The 23,584-nt window shown below is 44.3% G+C and overlaps 1 protein-coding gene across 2 annotated transcripts in view; it reads left to right on the top strand.

Moving 5' to 3' along the window:
- Positions 1 to 23,584, top strand: part of fto (FTO, alpha-ketoglutarate dependent dioxygenase) — a 120,889-nt gene that overhangs the window by 48,118 nt on the left and 49,187 nt on the right. For both annotated transcript variants that reach the window (XM_022746332.1, XM_022746324.1), the window contains one exon: positions 6,872 to 6,996. In XM_022746332.1, coding sequence (XP_022602053.1) covers positions 6,872 to 6,996 — 125 coding nt within the window. The remainder of the gene's footprint in view (positions 1 to 6,871; positions 6,997 to 23,584) is intronic.

Here is a 23,584-nt window from a genome sequence, read left to right as displayed (position 1 = left end):
TTATCCCTGAACTTTAGTTTTAGATTAGCAAATAAGTGAGCTCACATAATTGAAATGTGAAATCTCATAAACAAACAAAATTGAATTGAGGTTGGCTCCATCAATTCGCAGTTTGTCTGGTGCTGATACTGCACAGACATTATAGCCTTTAGTAAAGTATATAGTGTTTTTATGGTAAGGAACCTGCCGTTTTGTTGATCTTAATCTCTCCTACTTTAGACATTTTCTTCCACTGTAGGTAATTCACATTTGATGTCAGACTAGACACACAACAGGGGTTGTTTAGTTTCACCACGGCACACTTCAGCCAGATGCAAAGATTGAGAGAATCACTACACTTCAGAGTTTTTGTAGTCAATCAAAACTTTGTTAGCGGCGCATTTCAGCCCTTGCATGCATAACCCCCCCCACCCCCACCCCCCCACCCTCTCTAAAACAAAACTGCTCTATGTGAGCGTGTCTAGATGGATGGAAACCCTTTTTTATTGGTTTAGCATTTTTGAAGACCTGAAGTATGGTGCAGTGTGTGTAACACTGTAACTCCGGGGCTTAGAAAGGCTGGCTTTGGCCCCAATCAGCAAAAAGCTTTTTACTGGCAGGAGAGTGAGGTGCTGATCACAATCTGCTATCTAGCTAGAATCTAGACTCAGTTTTCATATACTGAAAGAGAGAAAGGGAGTTTTAACAGAGCAGAAGGTGCTTTAGTGTCACGCTCATCGCAAACATCTCTGTCCAGCTCTGTCTTCATTGTCCTGAATTAGTCAAAGCGCCTCTCAAAGCTTTCTTGTGATGGATGGATGGTGCATTTTTGGCCAGGCCAGTCAGGAGTTTATACAAATGTGTGTGAGTGTGTGTGTTCATGTGTGTGCGTGTGTGTGTGTGTGCGTGCGTGCGTGCGTGCGTGCGTGCGTGCGTGCGTGCGTGCGTGTGTGTGTCCTGTCCCAGCCTGCTGCAGAGCTCATTCAAACTAAGAACTATGTGGTTTAGCCATTAAGGCCAACTGGATCCACACTCCTTATCACGAGAGAGAGAGACAAAGGCCTCGTAAGAAAACAGGCCGGTGAATTTTTATGTGATATTTGCGGGCCCACTGGACTACGACCCAACAACAGATTTCCCTTTTCTTCTACCCACCAAAAGGGAGCACCACAAAAGCCTGTGAGTTCTGCTTCATTTGATCCTGTGGAAAGCATATGTCCTTCCATCCAGCTTGTATTCTGCCCAGAAGATGGACTGCCTTAGGGGCCATAGAAAGCATCCCTGCCCACTTGAGTGTGTTACAATGCCTTCAAACAAAATCACTTGTCAGGGGTCTTCCCTTTTTGGGAGGTTCCCCTCCACCCCCGAACCTTTTGTCACTTCAAACATGTTACTCTGATGTTTCAGACACATTTTTCTAATGTTTTACACTCCATATAATCTGCTGTGCGTAGCGAAGCCTATTTTACTGGCTGACATAATTGATGGTGCCCGCAACCTTGCAAGGGTCAATCTGGCAGAAAGGCCTTGGTTTCTATCACCACGGAGATCGCAAGAACACATTAACACACACACAGACAAATGCGCACACACACACAAACACACACAGTAAACTTAGGGATCTCTAGATCTCCTTTTAAGAAATTTGAAGTATTGACTGTATCGTATAAACACCTCGATAGACTGTGAAAAGAATCTTTGCAGAAATTCTAAAATCTACTTTTTCCCCACTACTTGTAAAATTTACAGGGATGTGTTTTAGCACTCATCACTAATGGTACTAATAAGTATGTATAAAGAAACTGTAAAATATGCCGGGTTTAATTGTTTGAAAACTTCTTTATTATTATAGGATAAGGAATATAAGGATGTCTTGGAGTAACTGCGAATAAGTGTTGCAACAAAACTTTTTGAAAGGTCCCTTGGAGTCAATGCTCTGAAGTTTCAACTGTTCAAAGTTCCACACAAAAGACACATATAAAGACACATGTACATATAAAAAAAAGACTTCCTTGAATAATCTTTGAGAGACTTTTAGTTTTATTTTGATAGAACTTGCTTCTCGCATTTTCTTTCCCATTTCTTCTTTCATAATATCAAAGGTTCTTCAAGGGGCTTCAAAGTCTGAAAGACAACTCTGACTAGCAATGTTGACACCCTTCACTCTTCCCCTATACACACACACACACACACACACACACACACACACACACACATGTCAGGGCAGCATGGACTACGAGAGAAACAGCACACACACAGCCAGTCGCGTCACGAACCACACACAACACACACACACACACACACACACACACACACACACACACACACACAACCCACACGTTATCATCCAATCTTACGTAATGGAAACTGAGCAAATTTAATTTCAGATATGCCTCAATTTTGAGCCATCTGTAATCATGTGACAGCAGGCAGACGGTAGGGAAAAAAAAACAGACACACACACACACACTCACATACACATACACACACACTTTATGACTTAAAGTGTGATGTCACAGAAAAGTGAATGTGGTCTAGGCTTATTTCTTCCTGGGCTAATATAATTTTTCCACCGGTGGAGAGTCCCGCCCCCCCCCACCCACCCCCCCACCCCCTCAAGAGCAAAGTAACTCAGCGGTGGCATGCAGCAAACACACACAGATCCCTTGTCCAGACTGGAACTGGCCCTGGCAGGATCACAGCTCCCCAGTTGTTTATATCAGTGAGCAGAAGCTATCCATTACCCCGAGCAAGGTGCCTGATGCCTTTTTCCACCAGCGGTCAAAGTGATATTGGTTTCTTGTATTAGAGGGGAGAGGGGGATGGAGACAGCTAAGAGTCTGCCAAACTCCCACTCCTAAGGCCTATGAAATCAGATGTCAGAGCAGCTGGGCTTAAGCTGTGGCAAATGTCAGTGGAGTATCTGGAGATGTGGAGGAAAGGGTTCAACCTTAAAGCTTGAGATATCTCCCTAATGTGCTCGCCATGTAGGTGGGCAAGAGGGAAGTCAAGTTAGGGGGCGGGGGGTGTTAGAGAAGGTATGCATCATTCATTTTACAAATCTCATGTAATTGCTGCGGTCTGAAAAAGTTGCTGTCTGTCCAGGATATTAGGGGATTTCCCAAAATCATTCAGCTGCTCTTATTCTCAGGTGTTAATCTGTGTTTTAGCTGATGGCTAAAATGAAAACCAGCAGAGCTCTCAGTCATTCACCTGGCGACCAAAAATCTTGGAGAGTTTAGCCACTATCTGATTACCATTAATAAAACAGAAACATTTTCTTTTTTTCACCACATGAAGTATTAAATCTCAAATTGCTCCACAGAAGGTTGTCAGTGGAGGATCTTTTTAGGTGAGGTTTAGGTTTTACACACAATATCTGTAACTGAATAGCAAAGTCCATTTGGATTTAGAGTTGGTCCGCGGCCAGAAGGTTAACAGCCTCTTCTGCAGCTAAAAGGTATTTTTTCCTTAAACACATGGCTCACTCACTGTAGAGTAAGTCAGGCTTGATTAGATTGGCTCCTTAATGCAGTAGATGTAATTTTTAATATTGAACTAGTTTTGCGGGGGTTTTAAGTTCTCGCATGCTGTTACTATGAGTTTGAAGGCCCCAGTGGAGACTCAACGGTCACAAACAGTAGAATGGATTACAAGTTAGGGCCACGCCTGCCTCCATATGGCCACACAGACGTGTTGGCGCACAGAAAGGCAGGGGGAGTCTGCTGGCCTGTTGCTGGGGCCTGTTGCACGTGCTAGTGGCAGGGAGACAGTCGCTGAGGTTGCCAGTCTGACAGACAGAGGTGCACTTACTGTGGCAGGGGAGGCACCGTGGTGCCAACTTAGTGTAACATCAGCCACCCGCCAAAACCTGGGGAATGTTTGGTGTTACTGGTGAGTTTGTTTACCACCTACTTTTTTAGGGAACCATCCATCATTGGGTCTATTCTGGTCCAGAAATCACCCCTGTCAGCTGAAATAGTTAATAAGGGAGGTAAATTTGTAAGCGTTTGTGGCCTGCACATGTAAAAGGTTCCCTATATAAGCGAGTGCCAGTGAGCTTAAGAGTGCTCTGGGTCCCCTGAAAGTACTGGTCTAAAGTCAGCTAAGACATTTCATGGGGTGTTAACAGTTTCTCAGACGCTCTGGTGGTCAGCTAGTAGCTCTGTTTTATGGAGTGTAAACCTTCAGTTCTGCATGCATCTTTTTTTAACCTTCCTCCCTTTGAGCACTTGCTTCTTAGCTATTATGTGACCTGTGACGACTGTTATGTGAAGTTTTAAGGGATGTACAGCGTATTGCACTGTGTGCTGCAACGCTCTTCCCATTCTATTCTGTGTTGAATGAGTGACATGTTGTTTTTGTGATAGAATAGACAGATGCTTGTTGGTTTTAAGATACAGTCCCGGCTTGAGGTGTTAGTGAGCTGCCCCAGGCTGCCCTACAGCCAGCCTTCGCTTGGAACGCTATCATCACTCCAGCTCTCCACCAACCAAACTATCACCTAAGCCTAGCTGTGTATTTGTCTACCCACCCTGCTTCTGCACAGGGCCGGAAATGTTTATGCCTATCTGTAGTAAAATAGACAAGGTTGAGTTTGGGGCATGGGGACCAGGGATGGGGGTACCCACGTCCTCCTTGTCCTCTCGTTCACCTCGGGATGTGGCCTGGGTCAGGGGGACATCTGTGGTCAGCATCAGGCTGAGAGATGTGGAGGTTTGAGGACAGCTACTGTCATCAAGGGGTAAATAGGAGGAATGAGGGGGCTGATTAGTGCTAACACAGACCCAAAGACAAAGGGCTGTGGTGTGGCCGTAGCTGACTGAGACTGGGCTTGACCAGTAAACAACCAGTGGGGTGTCTAAATGGCCTGGGGATCAGCCTGGGGCTAAACCTGAAGGCCTCTCTCAGCACCGGCTCTTCTAAACACAAGATCATACACGCGCGCACACACACACACACACACACACACACACACACACACATTGGCACACAAACACACATGCACACACATGGTTAGGAGGTTCAGTAACACACATTTACTACACACACATTCATTATCAGAGGCACACCTATCCTCACAGAAATTAGCCGAGAACAAACATCAAAGGAGGCTTTCGCATACACATCTACAAATGTACACACACACTCCCCCAAAGCACAAGCTGTCACCTGTGTGTTTAATGGAAGAGGAGGTGAACAGACTTCAGTGTGTTGGCAGGCGTTAGGGTCTATTTTGGTGACTTCCGTCATCATCCCTGAGTTGTGACAAAAACCTTGTCGATGGATTTTGGTCATCAGTTTATCAACTCCAACGCAAAACAAGGTGATGATGTTTGAACATCATTGTTTTTTTTATTCAGTGAATTAATATTTTGCAGGCTGCATTTTAATTTTTATTTTTAACATAGTTAAGGCTCATTGGACTGCGCTCTATTTCCTCACCACTTGTTCTGTTTCAGAGCCAGCTTTGGGAAGAGCTGAAGCAAACACATATAAGCGCAGGTTTCAGATCAACTACGTGTCACTTGCTCTTCAACGCTGTGCTTGAACCATTGAAACTGTGGTACATGGCCGGCATGGCGATATGATGTCTACCATCTGAGATGGTGATACAGTCTGAATGCACTTTCTGGCACTTTCTGAGACTGTCACTCATCCCAGGAGGACGGGGTTTGATCCAAACCAAAACTTACAGTTTCCATAGGCAGTACAGCCAGCCCTGCTTCCTCCTGGTCAACGTAATCTTTGGTGTCTCCTCAGAGTCAGGTGTAATCAGTCACACACCGCCACATGTTTTGACACCTGTCCTGTGTGGTGTGGAGGAAGTAAGCATATTACTCTGTCGGCAAATCACACTCCTCTCCTTTGGAAACACACACACACACACAGACAATCAAACGTATCTTCACATGAATTAAGACAGACAGGTGGATTGTCAGCAAGGGATTAAAAAAAGAGGGAGAGGAGAAGGAATGAAGGTTCCTTTACATTGTGGGGTTTTTTTTTGAAAAGACGGTTGGATGACTGGGGAGGCGAGTGACTGTTAATGGGAAGAAATGAACATGCTTGACTGGTGGATGTGACAGGAAGAGACTGTTCTTAACAAGACGTCAGAGTCAGTCAGAGTTACAGATCCATCACATCTCAGAGGCTAGGAGAAGGAGGAGGGGGGGGACATATAAGGATATTCAGAGAGGGAGAGAGTTTGTGAAGGGTAGAGAAGAGGAGGGAGACGGTAAGGGGAAAGAGGGATTTGAGTGTGGCTGACAGCATTGCATTTAATTTGGGCTGCCAGATCCTTTTTCATTTGACTCCCTCTCAACCAGCTTAGAGGCTGCGGAGGGCTTGGAGGCGAAGGTTTGCCAGGATGTCTCAGATTAGCACTGATGTGCCACGTCACACTTTAAGCCGGCCTGTAATTCATGTTCAACAGGGGGATACTCACACATTACACTGTGCTGTGCAGGACGTGATTAATTGACTCACACTCTAATATTGGGTGTAATTTGCCCATCCTCTGATGTGAAACTGACTTTATACTAGACTTACTGTATGTCGCCGTCCCAGGGATGTTATAATGGAGTCTTGGCTCAGAGCTGTGTAATTTCTAAACTGAGCATAGACGCTCAAGGATGGAGGGAATTGCTTCAGGTTGTCTTTCTCCTCAGTTCCACTTGGTTTAATATTTAGTGGAAGATTTCATAGAGCCAAGTAGCATTGATGTGTCCTACTCAAGTATGTAGTGGGAGGTAGAACAACCCATATCATTTGAGCCACTGTTTGATTGCAAATGGAAGTTACAGTTTTTTGGAATGCCATGTTTTTCTTATGGTCGGTGTCATTTGCACATCTGCATCTCTTTTCTTCTTCTTCTGCTTCTCTTTTTCAGACCATGCTCTTCCTGGCTACAGTGGAGGAGGAGGGCAGAGCAGGAGAGGGACGGAGGGAGATGGCAGAGACCCTGCTGTCTGCCTTGACAGACAGACACCAGCAGAGACAGACATGGAGAGACAGGTAACACAATGTACCGCCAACTTTGTTCCTTCTCTTGGACTATGAAAGATAAATCTCTGACAAGATGTGTGAGACAGGTAAAGTAAGACACTCTGAAGCACAAGCACGGTCTCATACTCAAAATAGAAACGCCATCACACACAAATAAAGTTCTCCTTTAATTTGGAAATTAAATCTTATATAAAATTGACCTGTTTTTTTTTTTTTACACAAAGACACATATTTACACATTTTGTTGTGGGCTGCTCATAAATTTGTGTCTATGTTTCTACTTTAGTTGCCATGATTTGCCTGAAACAAGGTCATAGAATATATATTCTCCATGAAGAGTGATTGGCCTGAGTTGCTGCATGTACCATCACATCTAATAGTGATTATTAACCCCTTCAGTTAATGAAATTGACAGACACTATGGCCTCACAACCGACTCACAACCAATAAATAAGAGGCAACAAATGGTAATGTGCAGCAACACTCACTCAAAGTAAAGTTTACTCTGATTTTACTCAAGTGAAATCGTATGAATCACCTTTCTAATTTCACAGGGGTGAAGGGTCAACACCTAGAATGCACAAAGATTACATACATAGACCTCAACAGAGGCAAATGTGTGTACATACAGTATATGTGCATATATATATATATATATATATATATATATATATTCGATTTTTTAATTAATTTAAATCTATTTATCTAAGTTATTTTTTAGGGCATTTTTTTTTGCCTTTATCAGGGACAGGGAGAGGGATGACCTGCAGCAAAGGGCCACGGGTATGACTCGAACCCAGGCCTTTGATACACACATGTTGCTTGCATTGCCATACCAGGACGTGTTACAACCAAGCGTGATTGTTTGTTTTACTCTTAAGCAACAGAGCTATTGTGCAAATGTTAGTGAGGTATGTGCAGGCCTTACTGAAACAGTGGGGACCGATGGGGCTAATAGCTGTGATCACATCAAGAAACAAAACAATCAGGAATCGTCACATTAGTCCTACTTTCCTTCAGTGTGCTTTGACAATGATTCCCTCTGAAGAGCAGATGTGAATTCCACAGATACACGGTGGTGTAGTTGGTGTTTGTTTGTGGTCCTCAGGCCTGGCAGCTATCACAGCTATCACAACGACACGTGTGTCTTGGATAAGCCCAGTCACTTCCTTCCTTCCAGATAAGAGTAGAGAGCGCAGGGATTAGAACACTGACCATTCATTCAGATAAAGAAGGGCCTCACACACACAGTGCAGTGTTATTTTAGCTGTTCAGTCTCTTAGTCGCTCTCCCCTTCAGCACCAGCAAGCACACACACAAATACTGGCATGCATGTAAACACTGGACTTGCATATGTTTCACTGCTTATTGTCTCTATCGACAGATTTGACCTCAGTGTCGCACACACACACACACACACACGCGCACACACACACGCGCGCGCACACACACACACACACACACACACACACAACCAGACACTGTGGACCAGACATGATCCAGAGTCAAGAGAAAGCAGAAGTGCCAGAGGCAGAATCCACAGACAAGAAATTCCTGACGGCATCTTTTCTTTTGAGAAATATTGTGTTAACTTCCTGCAGTGTTGCTGCCCTCATCTTCCCATGGTGCCCCTCTATAATGAGTTGTCCCCTCTAGTTGACCCTTAGCCATGCCCCATCCAGATGAGCCTTGTAAACAGGCTGTTTCCACACACCTTGCTTTGCTGTGTTGACGACCACCGCCTCACAACTCTGATGTAGGGCCTGCGCTGATAGTGCATTCCAGCTGCAGGTGCTGAAAGCTAGAAACCACACACACACACACACACCCCCAACCGAACATCAGCACCATCCTCCGCCATCCCTCTTCCCCCACCACCCACAATGCAACGTTACCACCTACTAACCATGTCTAACCCTGGACTCTGCCCAGCCCACCCTAAAGATCCTGACAACTAGTATCACAGACCAGGGCAGGAAATGCTCAGTCCTTGTCGGTGGGGCAGACAGGACGTTTACTCTATCAGCAGCGAAAGACTGATTAGATTAGTTTTGGTAAAGGGCAAGCATCCCACACAATATGTTTGAACTCCAGCTGCACCCTCGCATTTACACACATTTAATGTGTGTTAAGGGTTACACACATTAAATGTCTGCCCCTAACCTCCACAGCCCCCACTTACAAAAAAGCCAGAGGTCATCCTGTCAAGTGGCTGTCAACAGATAGCATTTACACAAACCTAAGCACATGGCTGTGTGCAATGTTAAGTGGGACGTACTGGTAGAGATTTGTGTCTGATGAGAGTTAAGGATTGCTTTACTCCTTCTTCGTGGAGAAAGAAAATCTTTGTATTTCTTTATGCATACTACTTAGAGGCAAAGTCATTGTTTTGAATTAAAGATACAGTATATTACAGAATCAGATACGCAGTGAGTGAATTTAGTTCACTTCAGTCAGATGTATTCAAACCTTTGTTTATTTTCATAAAAGCATGCACCAAAATAGGACTTCTGAAATTAATTTACTGATTCATTTTGCTGCTGTTTTTTTTTTGTTTTTTTTTCATCTGGCATCCTAATTAGGTTTCCACACAATATGCAACAGGCAAACTTTTATCATAATACAGCCTTTTGTTTCCATGGTTTCCATTCAGCACATAATGCTTGCAAAAGGGTGGAAAAAAGCAAAAAAAAAAAGAAAGAAAAAAAAAGCATGATTGATGACTCTTGCGAGAGGCACATAAACATAAACAACCAGCATTGATTGATTAAGTTTCTCGCTGACTTTTGTTTCTCAAACACCAGTTAAAGCAGCACTCTGTGCTGGAACATGGGCCTGCTAGCTGCCATTTTCTGCCTCCAGGGCATTTTTAGCACTAGGTAGAAGGAAGGAAAGAGGAATTGGACCCGGTGACCAGTGGTTCTTCACAAGTGACTTATGGGCACTCAGAGTGAGTGATGCCGCTGCTCGCCCCGCTAGCAGATGCAGTCCATTCATTCACTCTGAGCCAACAAAGTTATGAGAGCTTTTTTATTCTTATGAGCTTTTCTGGTAACTGGGTTTTCCCGATGCACATGGTGAATTCTTTGATAGATGCTGCCCTCCGTGTCCCTTTGGTAAATGTCCCGTGAGTACCCTGGAAATAGATGGATTGTTATGTGGGTGGGTGACTGTACCGTAGTAGAGAAGTTGAGTATATGCCACACAGGAAGTGCAGACTGAAGAGCAAGGCACAAACTCCAGGGAGCAGGCCTTTTAGGATAGGAAATGACACATCCTGGTGGCACTACAACACTTACATATCTCGTTTCTCGCCTGCACAATTATACTCTGTGGTTTTGTTTGCCAAAGTGCTATATTTGAACTAACAGTTCAAATATAGCACTAACAGTAGTTACTTGGTGTGATGCTACCTTGAATCTGTATACTTACAGTATGGCTACCTTTGAACCTCCTGGATACTGGATGAGGTGACCTCATGATGACCTTCTGGAGCCTAAAGGTCACTGTTCTGACCAACAGAAAAAGCAAAAAAAAAAAAAAAGCTTTGTCACAGCCGGTGAGCAAACTCTGAATTGAACAGCTGTGAGTTTTGTACTGACCATGCAAACTGCTGTAGGCTTTGTAAGGTCATTATATGATAATGAAAATCATTACAGAATTACATGGGGGTTTAGGACATGAGAGCAGCGGGGAGGGGAGGGGAGGGCCACATTGGGTTTGATAAATGGACTGTGAAGGTGCCCATCTGGCCCTCTCTATGGCTTTTTCTTCCTGCTCTTTTATCCACTCTTGTCCTTTACTACCCCTCTTTCATTCCCCTCTTCTGTTCTCAAGCGGGCCAGTGTAAAAGCGAGCGGGCCTATAGTGAAAGATTAACAGAGTGCAAACCCAACTCACCTCTGTGGAGGAGAAAAAGGAGGAGAGACAGGCGGAGGTGTTTATGACCCAAAGCAGGGTTTGTGCCTGACTTGGCAAACCCGGTCCTCCCATGTCTCAGTGTGGGCCAGTAGGAGAGTAGGCAGCCATTGACCTTTGGCATCAGAAACAGTCGGACAGCTCAGGATGTGTGGATCGCTGGAGTTTGGAGGCATATATGTGCTTATTTTTTTAATAAGCTTGTAAGTAGTTGCTGAAAAAAAATTTAAACTGCTACAATTTTGCATCATTTTGGGTTTATACCAAGAGACAAGGAAGAGCCAATAAACTGTGGCAGCAGTGGGGTGATACTGCACAGCACAAATAAAGTTACATAAAAGCTTTTTCTCTTTATTTGCAAGTACGACATCTTGTAAGGTATGGTGTATTTTCAGATTGTTTTCAGAGTGTTCACTCCAAGAGGAGCATCTAGTTCTCCTTATTTCCATTTAGTTTTAACCTTTTATATGTATATTTTTTTAATTTAAAATAGCTCCCATGTAAAATTTTTAATTAATTATAGGCAAGTGTCCTCTTTTATCTAATTCAGTTCCAGTCACCCTTTGAAAAGACAAGTAGTTGACCCTCGCTGCACAGGTTACGGTGTCACTATAATAGCTGTACACTCAGAATCTGTGGCGTAGTACATCTGTTGCCTGTGTTTATTACTTTTCTTCGACTTGTTGAGAGTTAGTGAGGTCTTTATCCCAAGACAAAGGCAACATCAGCTGACATGGCAAGCCGAGCCAAAGAACAGAGAAGGAGGTCCACGTGTCCACAGCTGCAGTCATCACTCAGCTGTCCAGCCTGACCCGTGACCCCGTAGGTCCGTCTCCCAGCCTCCATCAGCTTTATGTTTCCTGCCATTGTCGTCCTCTCTTGTCCTCACCTGGACAGGGTGCTGCTACACAAAAGGCCCAGTCTGTCATCAAAACCATGGGTCACAAGGGGCCAGAAGGGGGCCATAGAGCCTCGGTTGAAGCTGTGCCCAACCAGGGATGACCCCAGTAGTGTTGTCAGCTACCAGTTGCACCCCTGTGGAGGCGCATAGTGACACAGATAAAGGAGGAGAGAGACCTTCGTTGGCTGGCACTTCATTCCAGGAGTTGTGACATTTCTTTTGTGTTGTCCCTGACAGACCCCGCCCCAGTTTCTGCACTGGGGTGGAGCAGGGAGTTTGGAGACAATGGAGGTCCCCTGTCCCAGATGGGAGTTGGAAAGATTGTTAGTGTCGTGTCCACAATGAAGATGGACAGACAGCCTTGTCTAATGTGCTACTTTAAGTGTTAGAAATGGAGGCGCCATACTGCAGGGGTTGCTCTCATGCCATTGACAACTTAACTCTCTTTTAAAGGTTTGTTGGGTACAGGTTCCCATAGATCTGTAGCAAAGCCGTCATCTGTACAGCTGTAATTGCACAAGTGACTGGGAGGAGTTTCTGAAATTTTACAGGCATGTAGGCAGCGAGTTAATTCACGATTTTCTCTCACCGTGTGGAATCTGACTGGCTGTCATGTGGATGGGTTTGGGAAACAGGGTTTGTGGAGTACAGTTAAGAGAGGGTGGCATCAAGCTGTAAATAAGTAGGTTTAATTAGTAAGGGTGAGCTGGCATTCTGGTTGGCGGCAGGTCGGTTTCCGGGCATGTTGTCAACCAGGCCTGTGTAATGTAAGTTGCAACTCGAGGTGACAGGTTAATCAGATCTCCCAGACAAGCAGCCCTACATTTGCCTCGACATCACCCCCACAACAGCAGTCCTGTTTTGCAAGCAGATCAGACAGGGCAAGCTCAGTCTGTTTTCCTTGGCATCCATTGCCAGCCAAAAGTTTTGCTGGCTGCGCCCCTGTTTCTTTTTCACCTCGGGGGCTTGTTCGCTGTGATGGTGGGCAAACACCTGTGTGTGGAACTCTTGTTGCCTGTGTGTCTTTTTCTTTGTACCATCTACTTTTGCCGTCATGCATCGCTGTGTTTACTTGGTTCAGGGCACTGGAGGAGAAAACAAATAAGGACATGTCATCTGTCTCTTTCATCGCCGGCCAGCCTGTAATTAGCGCAAGCGCAGTGGTTAGCCTAAGACGCTGTCGTCTAATTTGTCTGTCTTTATCTAAAACATGTCTGTGTGGTCCCTCAGACCGGTTACATGCGTGCAGCGAGATCGCCTGTGGCCTGCGTGTTTGTGAGGTGTATGTTTGTGTGTGCTCAAATGTAAATTATGAATTCTTCTCTCATGCACCCGCCCCTGTTTAGCAATCACTCAGTTATGCATGACATGTCCTGACCTCAGCAGAACCTCACAGCTGCTGTTGCCGTAGTAATCGGCCTCTCATCCTATGTAGCTCCCAGACTGGAAAGTACATCAGGAGTATGTCTTATTCTTACAGGAATATGCTGTGAGCAAAATGACCGATGATGCTATTTCTTTACCTTCTACTTACTGTACAAACAAGTTCTACCTGTGTAAATATGCACTTAGGTCTATCTTGCCTGGCTCAGTAATTAGCTCTTGAGATACATGCTTTCTCTCGCTCTGTGGTTGGGTGTGGGAATGGAATGTTCGCAACTGGCAGGGATCAGTATCGCACTCTCTTTGTTAAATATCTTCACTTATCCTTGATTGAGTCACAACTGCATTAAATTGCTTACAGATTTTAATGGAAACAGTCATTTCATAATTATGCATTTCACAGTAAGAGCTTGGCAACGAAGTGTGGCGCAGAAAGGGAGAACGAGAGAGTAAGAGATGTCATTAAAAGTCCCACAGACATTTAAACACACTTGTTGCAGAGACAGTTGCCCATTAAATGCTGCCTTTTTTAATATGGAAACAAGATTTGTGTTTGGAAAAGACAATGTGGTAAGGACAAGGGGGGAGGGAATGGGTTTGGGCCTGTTTTACTGGTAGTCAGGAAAACCAGGACATTTTTTCTGGTCAAACCCAACATCCCAGAGAGCTGATAGAGCATGATTGGGTGAGGATGTGTGGCAGGCATGTGAAACAAACAGTGAGAACGTAGCATTATGGAGTGATGGAGGTTGTGCTCACCAAAAACACTGTCAATACAGTTTATCTCATCTAATTCCTGTTTGTTCTGGGACGGCAATTCTCCTTAAAACATTAAACTGCACCAACTATACATGTGCTTGTTTGTAGCAAGTTAGCTATTGAGCACAAGTATAGCCTTTTACAGAGAATTATGGGAAGTGTAGGCCTCAGTAAATACACAGAGATCTGCATGTCGGATGCTTGTAATGTTTCACATTGTGTTTCTGTGCTGGGCTCAGGGAAGGTATCTTTGCTATTGTTGTGATGCTGGTGTCGATATCACAGATCTAACATCAGCAATGTTATGTGGTGATTAAACACACACATATGCATGCACATTATACATGCAAACACACCACATGCTCCATCCTTTGCCTTTTTCTCCATCTACCACAACCACCCCACCTGAGCAGCCCCCCTCCACGTCCACCCTCCCCACCCCATATACACACATCTTCTCTGTTAATTATAACCTACACCACTGGAACACTTCATTTCATAGCTAGCATATTGTCTCTTCAAGGCTGGCAGGCAGGTCATAAATTATCCTGAAGGTGAGGATGGAAGTTGGAGGAGATAGTTATGAAAATTTCATCTGTCTGCCGTAGTGGCCGCAGCTGCTCCTGTCACCAGCCGCGTGCTGGAGGAATTACACTGGGGTCAGCGTGTGTGTGTATGTGTGTGGGTGTATTCTTCAGTATGTGCATATGTGTAAGTACATAAACACGTGTGAACAGTTACAGTGTGCACATGTATACGGCACTTCTTTGTGTACCTCCACATTTGTCCCCATGTGCATGTGTGTGTGTGTGTGTGTCTGTGTGTGTGTGTGTGTGTGTGTGTGTGTGTTTGTGTGTGTGTGTGTGTGTGTGTGTGTTCCGGGGCCAATGTGTACAGTGGGTTGGCCAGGTAAGACCTGCCTGTCAGTATGGGGAACATCTCTGGCGTCTCTGTCACCCCAGGGCCCCCAGCTCTGCCCTGAAGCAGGGAGACTGGGAAGGGGGGACAAGCTCGCAGGGCGGTCCCCAAGCTGTCTCTGTTCATTACCGCTACAGAGACGGGACGTGGCCAGCAGGTGGCCAGACCTTTAGTCCTTACCTACTGTGATCATCTGCTGCTCCGCTCTGTGTGTGTGGAGGTGGGTGGGTGTGCAAGTGAGCTTGAGAATGAAAAAGAGTCAGAGAAAAACCATAACTTCTGATTTCGAAGCAGGGAAGCGCATATTTTATGTTTGACCTATGAATGTGCATTTGTGTTTGTGACAGATTATTGCACTGAAGCATTGTGCTTGTGCATTCACATCTTTAAATGACTAATCTTATATATTTACAAATTGGCGAAACCGGGGCACTTTATTGACAGAGCGTAGAGCAGCTCTTCTTGACAGACAGACACTCCAAGTGGCAATTAGTAAGAAAAGAAAAACACAAAAAGACTCCCCCATCGTCCCCTCCGACGTCAATCTGCAGTTTCCTGCAAAAATTCTATTAGGGCCAAAGTCCATAGCTGTTAATTACAATTCTAACTAGCTTGCCTCCTGACGAATGGATGGTTTCAGCAGCGATGTAGGATAAAAGGGATATCAGCGATTTCACTTCCCCGTACAAAGGCTGCCTCTGAAATGGGTCATCAATCCCATAGTGATAAATGTCTGGTGGAGTAATGACTCTCTTATCGGCGCCGGATTACTGCAGATATTTGTAATTAGTGTAGCCACACAAGTCCCGACAGATGTTTTTGAGGCGGCACAATATTGAAGCCATGGTTTAGTGCTAAATGGGAACTTTCTGAAAATAATAGGGATAGTTAGAGCTATTGTATTGTGGCAGACATAGGTGAATGTGAAGAACTGAGTCGCTGTTCTGTCAGTGGGAACGCCTGTATAGAGCCACATGCACACACACACACAAACACACACACACACACACACACACACACACACACACACACACACACACACACACACACACACAGACACACACAAGCTCACGGCCTAATAGCTAAATACACAGCCTGGGGTCCATCCTTCAGATATTGAGCTCAGTGGTCACATGACTGTGAGAGCCAGGGGGCTTCTCTTTTCCTCCTGTTCCTCCTCCTCCTCTTCCTCCTCCTTCTACTCCAACCCTAAAGGTAGCCAATGCTACGCCAGGGGGAGTGAACGATTCACTTTTAACTTCCATTTCTCCTGTTTTGGGTTGAGATTCACCAGCCGCCCTGAAGTTTTTTTCATCTTTCACCTCTTCCAGCTCTCATGAAATCACAATGTGATGTATTCAGCCTGAGGTGTAGCTCTATTCACAATGCAGTCTGACACTATGAAGCCCTGCTCCCCCCTGTTTTCACAATGCATCTGTACAGATGGACTGTTGACAAGTCTGTACCACTAATACAATTGTCCTGGCTGTAGTCAGTTTTAATATACACTTCAAAATTTATAGGTATTACAGAAAACTGATGCCAATGAATCCTTTGTGTCTAGATTTCACGTTGGTTGGTTGAGGTCTATGTTCTGTTGCCAAAATATACACTCACCATCCAACTCACCCACAACCCTCTAGCACATACACAGCCTGCCCGGCACTGACAGACGTGTAAGCAGATGCAGCCAGAGCTGGTAATGGCAGGTGATTATAAGTGGCACACGTGCCAAACTAATTAAACCCCTGGGCTGACAGCAGCATTTGGTAGCACTGGCATTCTGGCATGCTGGCATTAGAATAATTGTAGCAGCAGCACATTTCACCTGCGAGACTGCAGCTAACAACGTCATTTATTTTACAGCAGGCTGCACCGGATGTTGCTACAGAGGCTCGAGTTAGCTCGCTTTAGGTTTGACGTGTATTTCAACCTCTGTCAAAGATTGGCCAGCTTTTCAATGTCTGTTTGAGCCACACTTTGTTGGACAGTTTTGCTGGGGGATATGTTGTCTCTGGGCTTAGTTATTTAATTATTATATTAAAATTTAACTCAAACACATATTAGTATAAACATTTGTAAATTAGAAACTAATAAAAGAATATAAACAGTATATAAAAATAGTAACAGTAAATAAAGTCAAGCTAAGAAATCAAGACTAAAATACTGAATTCGATGCATGTCCCCCAATCAGGGCACACTGCAGTAGGCAGGCAGGAAAATGACAAGGACAGGAGGACTCTCAGTTTGTTCAGTTCTCAGGTCATCACTTCTCCAGCTGGAGGATTGGAGCTGTAAGTCCTCCTCACAGAGGTCAGAGGTATGCCAGGAGGCTAGAAACTGCACCAGGAGGCCCACGTGCACACATTCTGTGCATCTCCACACATACACCTTACAACTACACATGCACGCACACAGACACACAGACACACAGACACACACACACACACACACACACACACACACACACACCTGGACGGTTGATAAATATTTCTTACATACCTGTAGTTCTGTAGAAACTAGACGCATTGTAACTGACTTGACTGATTCATGTGATTGCCTTGTGCTATGCAGCAGGTGTGGCTGGGCCAGGTGCACACTGCGCCGCATCACAAGGTGTGAACACTCAAGGTGAGAGAAAAATCTGATACAGTATCGGTTAGTGTAGGAGTTGGGTTATGCGAGGTATTTAAGGTCATTACATGTACAATTAGATTTTTGAGTTGATACTTTTCATATCTTATGCCTGTGATTTCCAGTGAAGATCTTAGCAACCAATCTCTAGTATTTCCATGTTGTAAATCACAGCGGTGACAAATAGGGTGTATTCAGCCCCCACACGTTTTTCCCATAGGCTGCACTGTCTTGTCCACTTGCACGTAATTGCTTCCAAGCCTTACTGCATATATATCACTTGCTGAAACATCATTTGCACTTTTCAGGTTTTATTGCCCATGCCAGACTGTGTTCAGTCTTGATAGCTACTGTATTAGAAGTGAAAAATCAGCTCTTTGAAGGCACAAGTAAGTGGCCGATGGCAGCTGATAGCTGGGGCTTAGTGGATCCTCATTATGTGCTGTAGCAAGCTGATTAAAACATTTGATTTGTTCCCAGTGTGTGTGTGTGAGCGTACAGTGAAGTGCCTGTGTGTGTCCTGTGCATGTGCAAGCGTCCATGTGCATGTGCATGTGTGAAAGAGTAGGCCTTCGGGCTGCCGCGGTGTGTTATCTGTTTTTTCAACCTTGTCATACTAATTACAGTCCATATTTACTTACATTCTCTTTTTGTTTTCTGCCCTCGATAGGCATCTGTGAGTGCCTCTGCCTCGGCTGTTCTCATTAACAGACCGATGATGTGTGATAGGTCTATCAAGTGATGATACAGGGAGCTTTTCCAAAGAAAGAGGTCATGATACAAATGTTGTCAGCTTTCTGCAACCACAAAGAATTATGTTCTTGTTATCAGTGTCGCTGTGATTGTAAATTTGCCAGTGAGTGTTGGTGGGGAAATGCTCCATGTTCACATCAAAGCCAAATGAAAAAGGGCATCCCTATTAGCTTAGTATCAAAACCTTATTGAATTGTAGTATCACCCCATGATAAGCCAAGTGACAGGTTCCCAACTTGGGGTAGGGATGTGAGATGATTTGCAAGATAGAAAAGATGAAAAAAAAGCTACACAAAATTATTTTAATTTTTGTTAAATTTCTAATCATTATTTTTTTCCATTGAAAAACTTTCCTCTTTGAGCATTTATAAAACAATCTGAAAATTTGAATATCACTCCCCGCTTATTCTGTTCACAGAAAATTGCTATTACTTCATGTTATATTTGCACAAGCCAAAAAGTTTGAGAGTTGCTGGCTGGTTGCAGCACAAGCAGCTAACAGCAAGATTAGCTCGACAGCACAACTGCAGTGCCCAGACAGCAGATGTGACCAATACACATCATGTTTGAGAAAGTTATAAGTTAAATAACCCAGGTGCAAAATAATTCTACTCTTTTATGTCTTGTTCATCTGGGGTCACTAAATAACTAACTAGTTTACCAGTGGTGACTTTGTCAGGTTACTGAGCATGCTCACTGCGCGGGTTGCTCACCACGTGCCCTCAAAGAAAAGAAGAATGGATGTGACCACACCCTAACACTGCTGCTGGCTTTTTGGAAACACTATTTCTGATTAACCAGACCTCTTTCGTTAACTAAACTGGTTACAGCACAATCAACAGCATCATTATACGGGTCAGTGTGTGTTAGAGAGGCACAGACAAACCTACAATAGGATTTGTAAATGGTTAAACTGAACAGGAAGCTGTGTGAGGGTACATGGTGGGGTGAGCAGGGTAAATCACCGACAGCTGAATTTGAGTTTTATATGGCGGAGGTGGGTGGTAGGGTGTTTTGGGGTGGGGTGTGGGGTGGGGGTGAATGGTTTTATATGAGTGTGAGTGACTGATTCCCAGACACAGAGCACAGTGCATCCTGAATGGGTAAATGGCATTTATTCAGCTGGTTAGTCTGGGAAAACATATGGTGCCATTTGGAGGCCCAGGCTGGTGCACGCTGTTCTCCTGTAATTAGACTGGCCCAGCAGAGCAGCTACATGACTGCTTCATGATAACTGCCCTACTGTAGCCTACAGTGCTGCTGCCACCCAGCCCTGGCTGCAGCATAGGACCAGCACACCGCATTACACATCCTGTTAACATACTGTTCAACACCAGTGAACACCAGTGACACCACAGCTTTGGCAGCTGCACATGTACACACCGTGGGCCAGATATAGTGTATGTATGTGATGGCATAAAGAAAAATATGCACCGCAACTTTCATTCTGTCTGCTTGCAATATGCATGAAATTTGAGTGCGATTTACCAAAGCAGCAACTGTGGGTGCAATCAGTGACTGGCGCTGCGTTCTATGTACTTAGAATGAAGGATAACTAAACAATGTGCAGTTCTGTGGTGGGATTTCATAATAGAAATCAACTACAGTGATGTCTGTTAATACAATTGTAGTAATTGTTTTCATTTATAGAAAGGTTGAAGTAGGAGTCATCAAATAAACTTCTGAGAAAATGAAAAAAAGAAAACATGGATTCACATGAAAACAAGAGAAAATATTGCTTATAAAAATATAAGCCGCCTCAATATAAATGTCAAATCAAAGCATATCCACAGCACATTAGCAGCTCAGTGAATGTCAAGTTCAAGTTTAATGACTACACAGCTGCAACTTCCCATCCGCTCTTTGTTTGGTCAGATATTGCATTATTTTATATGTTATAAAACATTTGATTATTGCGTATTTTTTATTAGTAGTTCCATTATTTCTTGCTCTAATTGGATATGCTCTGTAATACCTTTGTATAGCTACCCTGTAATATTTTGCGGCGCTCTAATTTTTTTGTCTCTAGTTAGGGTTTCTTTCTATAGGATACTGTTTGATTCAAATTCCTCCTCCCTTTACACACAGACACAACCTTAGTCTAATATACTGGGACCTATTTGAACTTGGGTGGCATGATGGCTTAGTGGTTTGCATTGTTGCTGGTGTGGACCTTTGTTTGTGGGAAAAGAAAACTGAATACTTGTGAATGTGATTGTGGTTGTCTATAAAGAATATGCAGCGCATTTAGTATTCAGTCCTGTTCAGTTATTTTTACATTTTGTTATTTTGCAGCCTTATGCTAAAATCGTTAAAGTTCATTTTTTCCCTTAGATTCATTGTCCTATTGGAGGGTGAACCTTCAGCCCAATCTGAGCTCTCAAGCACCGTGACCCAGGCTTTCATTAATGATCTCTCTTTACTTTGCTCCATTCCGCTTTCCCTCAACTCTGACCAGTCTCCCTGTCCCTGCCGCTGAAAAACACCCCACAGTATCATCCTGCCACCACCATGCTTCACCATTGGGATGGTACTGGGTGGGTGATGAGCACTGCCTGGTTTCCTCCGGACACGGCGCTTGGAATTGAGGCCAAACAGTTGGATCTTGATTTCATCAGAGCAGAGAATATTATTCTTCATGACCTGAGAGTTCTTTAGTTGCTTCTTTGCAAACTCCAAGCCGTTATCATGTGTCTTTCACTGAGAAGAGGCTTCCATCTGGTCTCTCTGCCATGACGCCCAGATCGGTGCAGTATTGTAGTGATGGTTGTCCCTCTGGAAGTTTCTCCCGTCTGCACAGATCTCTGGAGCTCAGCCAGAGTGACCGTCAGATTCATGTTAACCTCCTGTAACAAGGCCTTTCTTCCCCCAGTTCCTCAGTTTGGCTGGGTGGCCAGCTTTAGGTGAAGTCCTGTTGTTCTACACTTCTTCCATTTAAGAATGATGGAGGCTACTGTGTTCTTCAATGCAGCAGAAATGTTTTTGTAGCCTTCCCCAGATCTGTGCCTCGACACAATCCTGTCTCTGAGCTCTGCAGGCAGTTCTTTCAGCTCATGACTTGACTTTTGCTCTGATATACATTGTCAGCTGTGAGACCTTATATAGACAAGTGTGTGTCTTTCCAAATCATGTGCAATTAGGTGGAAACATCTCAAAGATGATCAAGAGACTGAATTTTACAGATTTTAGCATTAGGCTACAACATAATAAAATGTGAAAAAAAAGTGAAGGGGTCTGAATACTTTCTGAATGCACTGTGTGTGTGTTTGATTGACCATGCAGAATGTACCCCATGTCTTTGCCCATTGTGTGCAAGGATGAATGTGAGCTCCCTGTGAACACATGTCCACTAGGATGCACAATAAAGTACTTTTGTCACATCCTTACCCAAAATTTATCCATATATACCTTAAAGGAATGCTCCTCTTTTTTGAGTATCACATACTCACCCAGAGGTCTGCAATTTATGTGTTTTGTGTGTAAGAATACCTTTCTTTCTTTTTTCTTCTTTATTGTGTTTGCTCTCATCTTCTTTTTAATCACTTCCCACCCTCCCTTCATCAGGATCAGGGGAGCAGATTGTGGGTCGAAGGCGTGGGTTGTGTTGGCAGGGCTGCAGGGGCGTCAGCTGGGCTGTTGTCCCGTCAGGGGGGAACAGGCTGGCAGCCCGGCAGGAAGGCCCTGTTAAAGATACACTGCTGGGAATCGGACTGAGCCAGTGCCTGGCCCGATCCATGCACACACACATCAACACACACACTGGGAGGGATTGGTAAGGAAAGTGGTGGGGGTGTCCAAACCTGGGATAAAGACATTTCCTCCCTCATTTATAAAATCTGACACCACCAGTCTGCCCTCTCCTCCTCCCTCATCAACATCCCTTCACAAAGATCTCACACACACACACACACACACACACACACAAACACATATGCTCATGCACATACAGTGAAAATCCAAGCTGCAGTCTGGAGTTGTAAGCTACATTTCCTCTACTGCCCACTAGATGCTGCCTTGGAAAATCTTTGGTGTCACAGGCTTAAATAAATAAATACATTTTTCTCACATGTAACCCGCAGGTAACTTGGTAGTGATTCCAACAATCATTGTTGCGTTGATGAGATACATAAATAAGCACACTAAGCATACTTTTGGATTTGTGGCTCCAGTAAACACAACGTTAGCTAAAAGCGGTAAAGCCACTCTAGCGTCAAAATGTCCCCTCAGAAACCTTGAGAGACCTATGTGCAGTTTCACAGATGCTACTTCTTTGTTTTTCCACACCAGTGTGTAAATCCTTACATATGATTTAAATACTGCAGTGAGGTTGAAGGAGAGTTAAGAGTTCAGCGAGCATTGTCGCATTCCCTACACATCCAAGACCTACAGTTAACACCCGTTCAACACGCACACACACAGTTACATTCTGTACTACATACTGTCTGTGTCCAGAAGGGCCTGTCTGCGTGGCATGCTATTCTCTTGTTGTCTGTTTAGCGAGTACAGCATGTGAGAGCACTGCCAAATTTGCATATGCCGCCATGTATATTTCAGCAGCGTTTAAGACACACATCACCGACAGTGAATTATGCATGGGGCTGGAACAGTGGAGGTGCTTGTTTTATGCACTCATGAAGGGAAATTGAACTGTGTTTTCTTCTGCTCATGACGCTCAAGGCCCAAGGCCCATTAAAGTACACAGAGCAGGCAGCCTCTAAATGGACTGGTGGTGTACATCGTATTCCCCTCTAACAAAGGGGGCTTGGCATAGGGAGAGGCGTCCGACAGGTTCTGACGGCTAGGTAATAGGATTCCCACCTCTCCAAAGGGACTGACTGAGGTGCTGTTGTAGTATCCTTGTAGGCCACTCTGTCTTTTTATATGTGAATGTGCATATGTGTTTGTTAAATGAGGTGCTGTGGAAGAGATGAGTGACTGAATAATTCAAAACTGGCATGTCTCACAAAATGATGCAAACCCGTGCATGGATTGTCAGTGGGAGGAATTGAGTGTTGCAGTAAACACAGCCTAAAAGGCTCTTATGCATTATAGACAAGCCTTTTGAAACTGTTTTCTCATATGCAAAGGGAACACACACAGCTGCAAAGGCTTAATATGAATCTCTCCCATTCACTGCAAATCCAAATGAGGCATAGGGCTGTTTATGTTTATATTGTGTATGCGTCTGCTGGAGGAGAATGGATGGGTGTTGGTCGAATCACATGAAAGATACAATGAAAGACACAATTGTGCCTCTATCAATGTTTACTTTAAAGAGCGAGCATTTAGAGCTGTGGCTTTGCCAGCACACGGCAGTCGGGTTCTCATATT

Source organism: Seriola dumerili, unplaced genomic scaffold (assembly GCF_002260705.1).
Source record: "Seriola dumerili isolate Sdu_G_001 unplaced genomic scaffold, Sdu_1.0 BDQW01000003.1, whole genome shotgun sequence".
Classification (NCBI taxonomy): Eukaryota; Metazoa; Chordata; class Actinopteri; order Carangiformes; family Carangidae; genus Seriola; species Seriola dumerili.
Note: the sequence above shows the minus strand (reverse complement) of the source record. Positions and strands in the feature narration are given on the sequence as shown.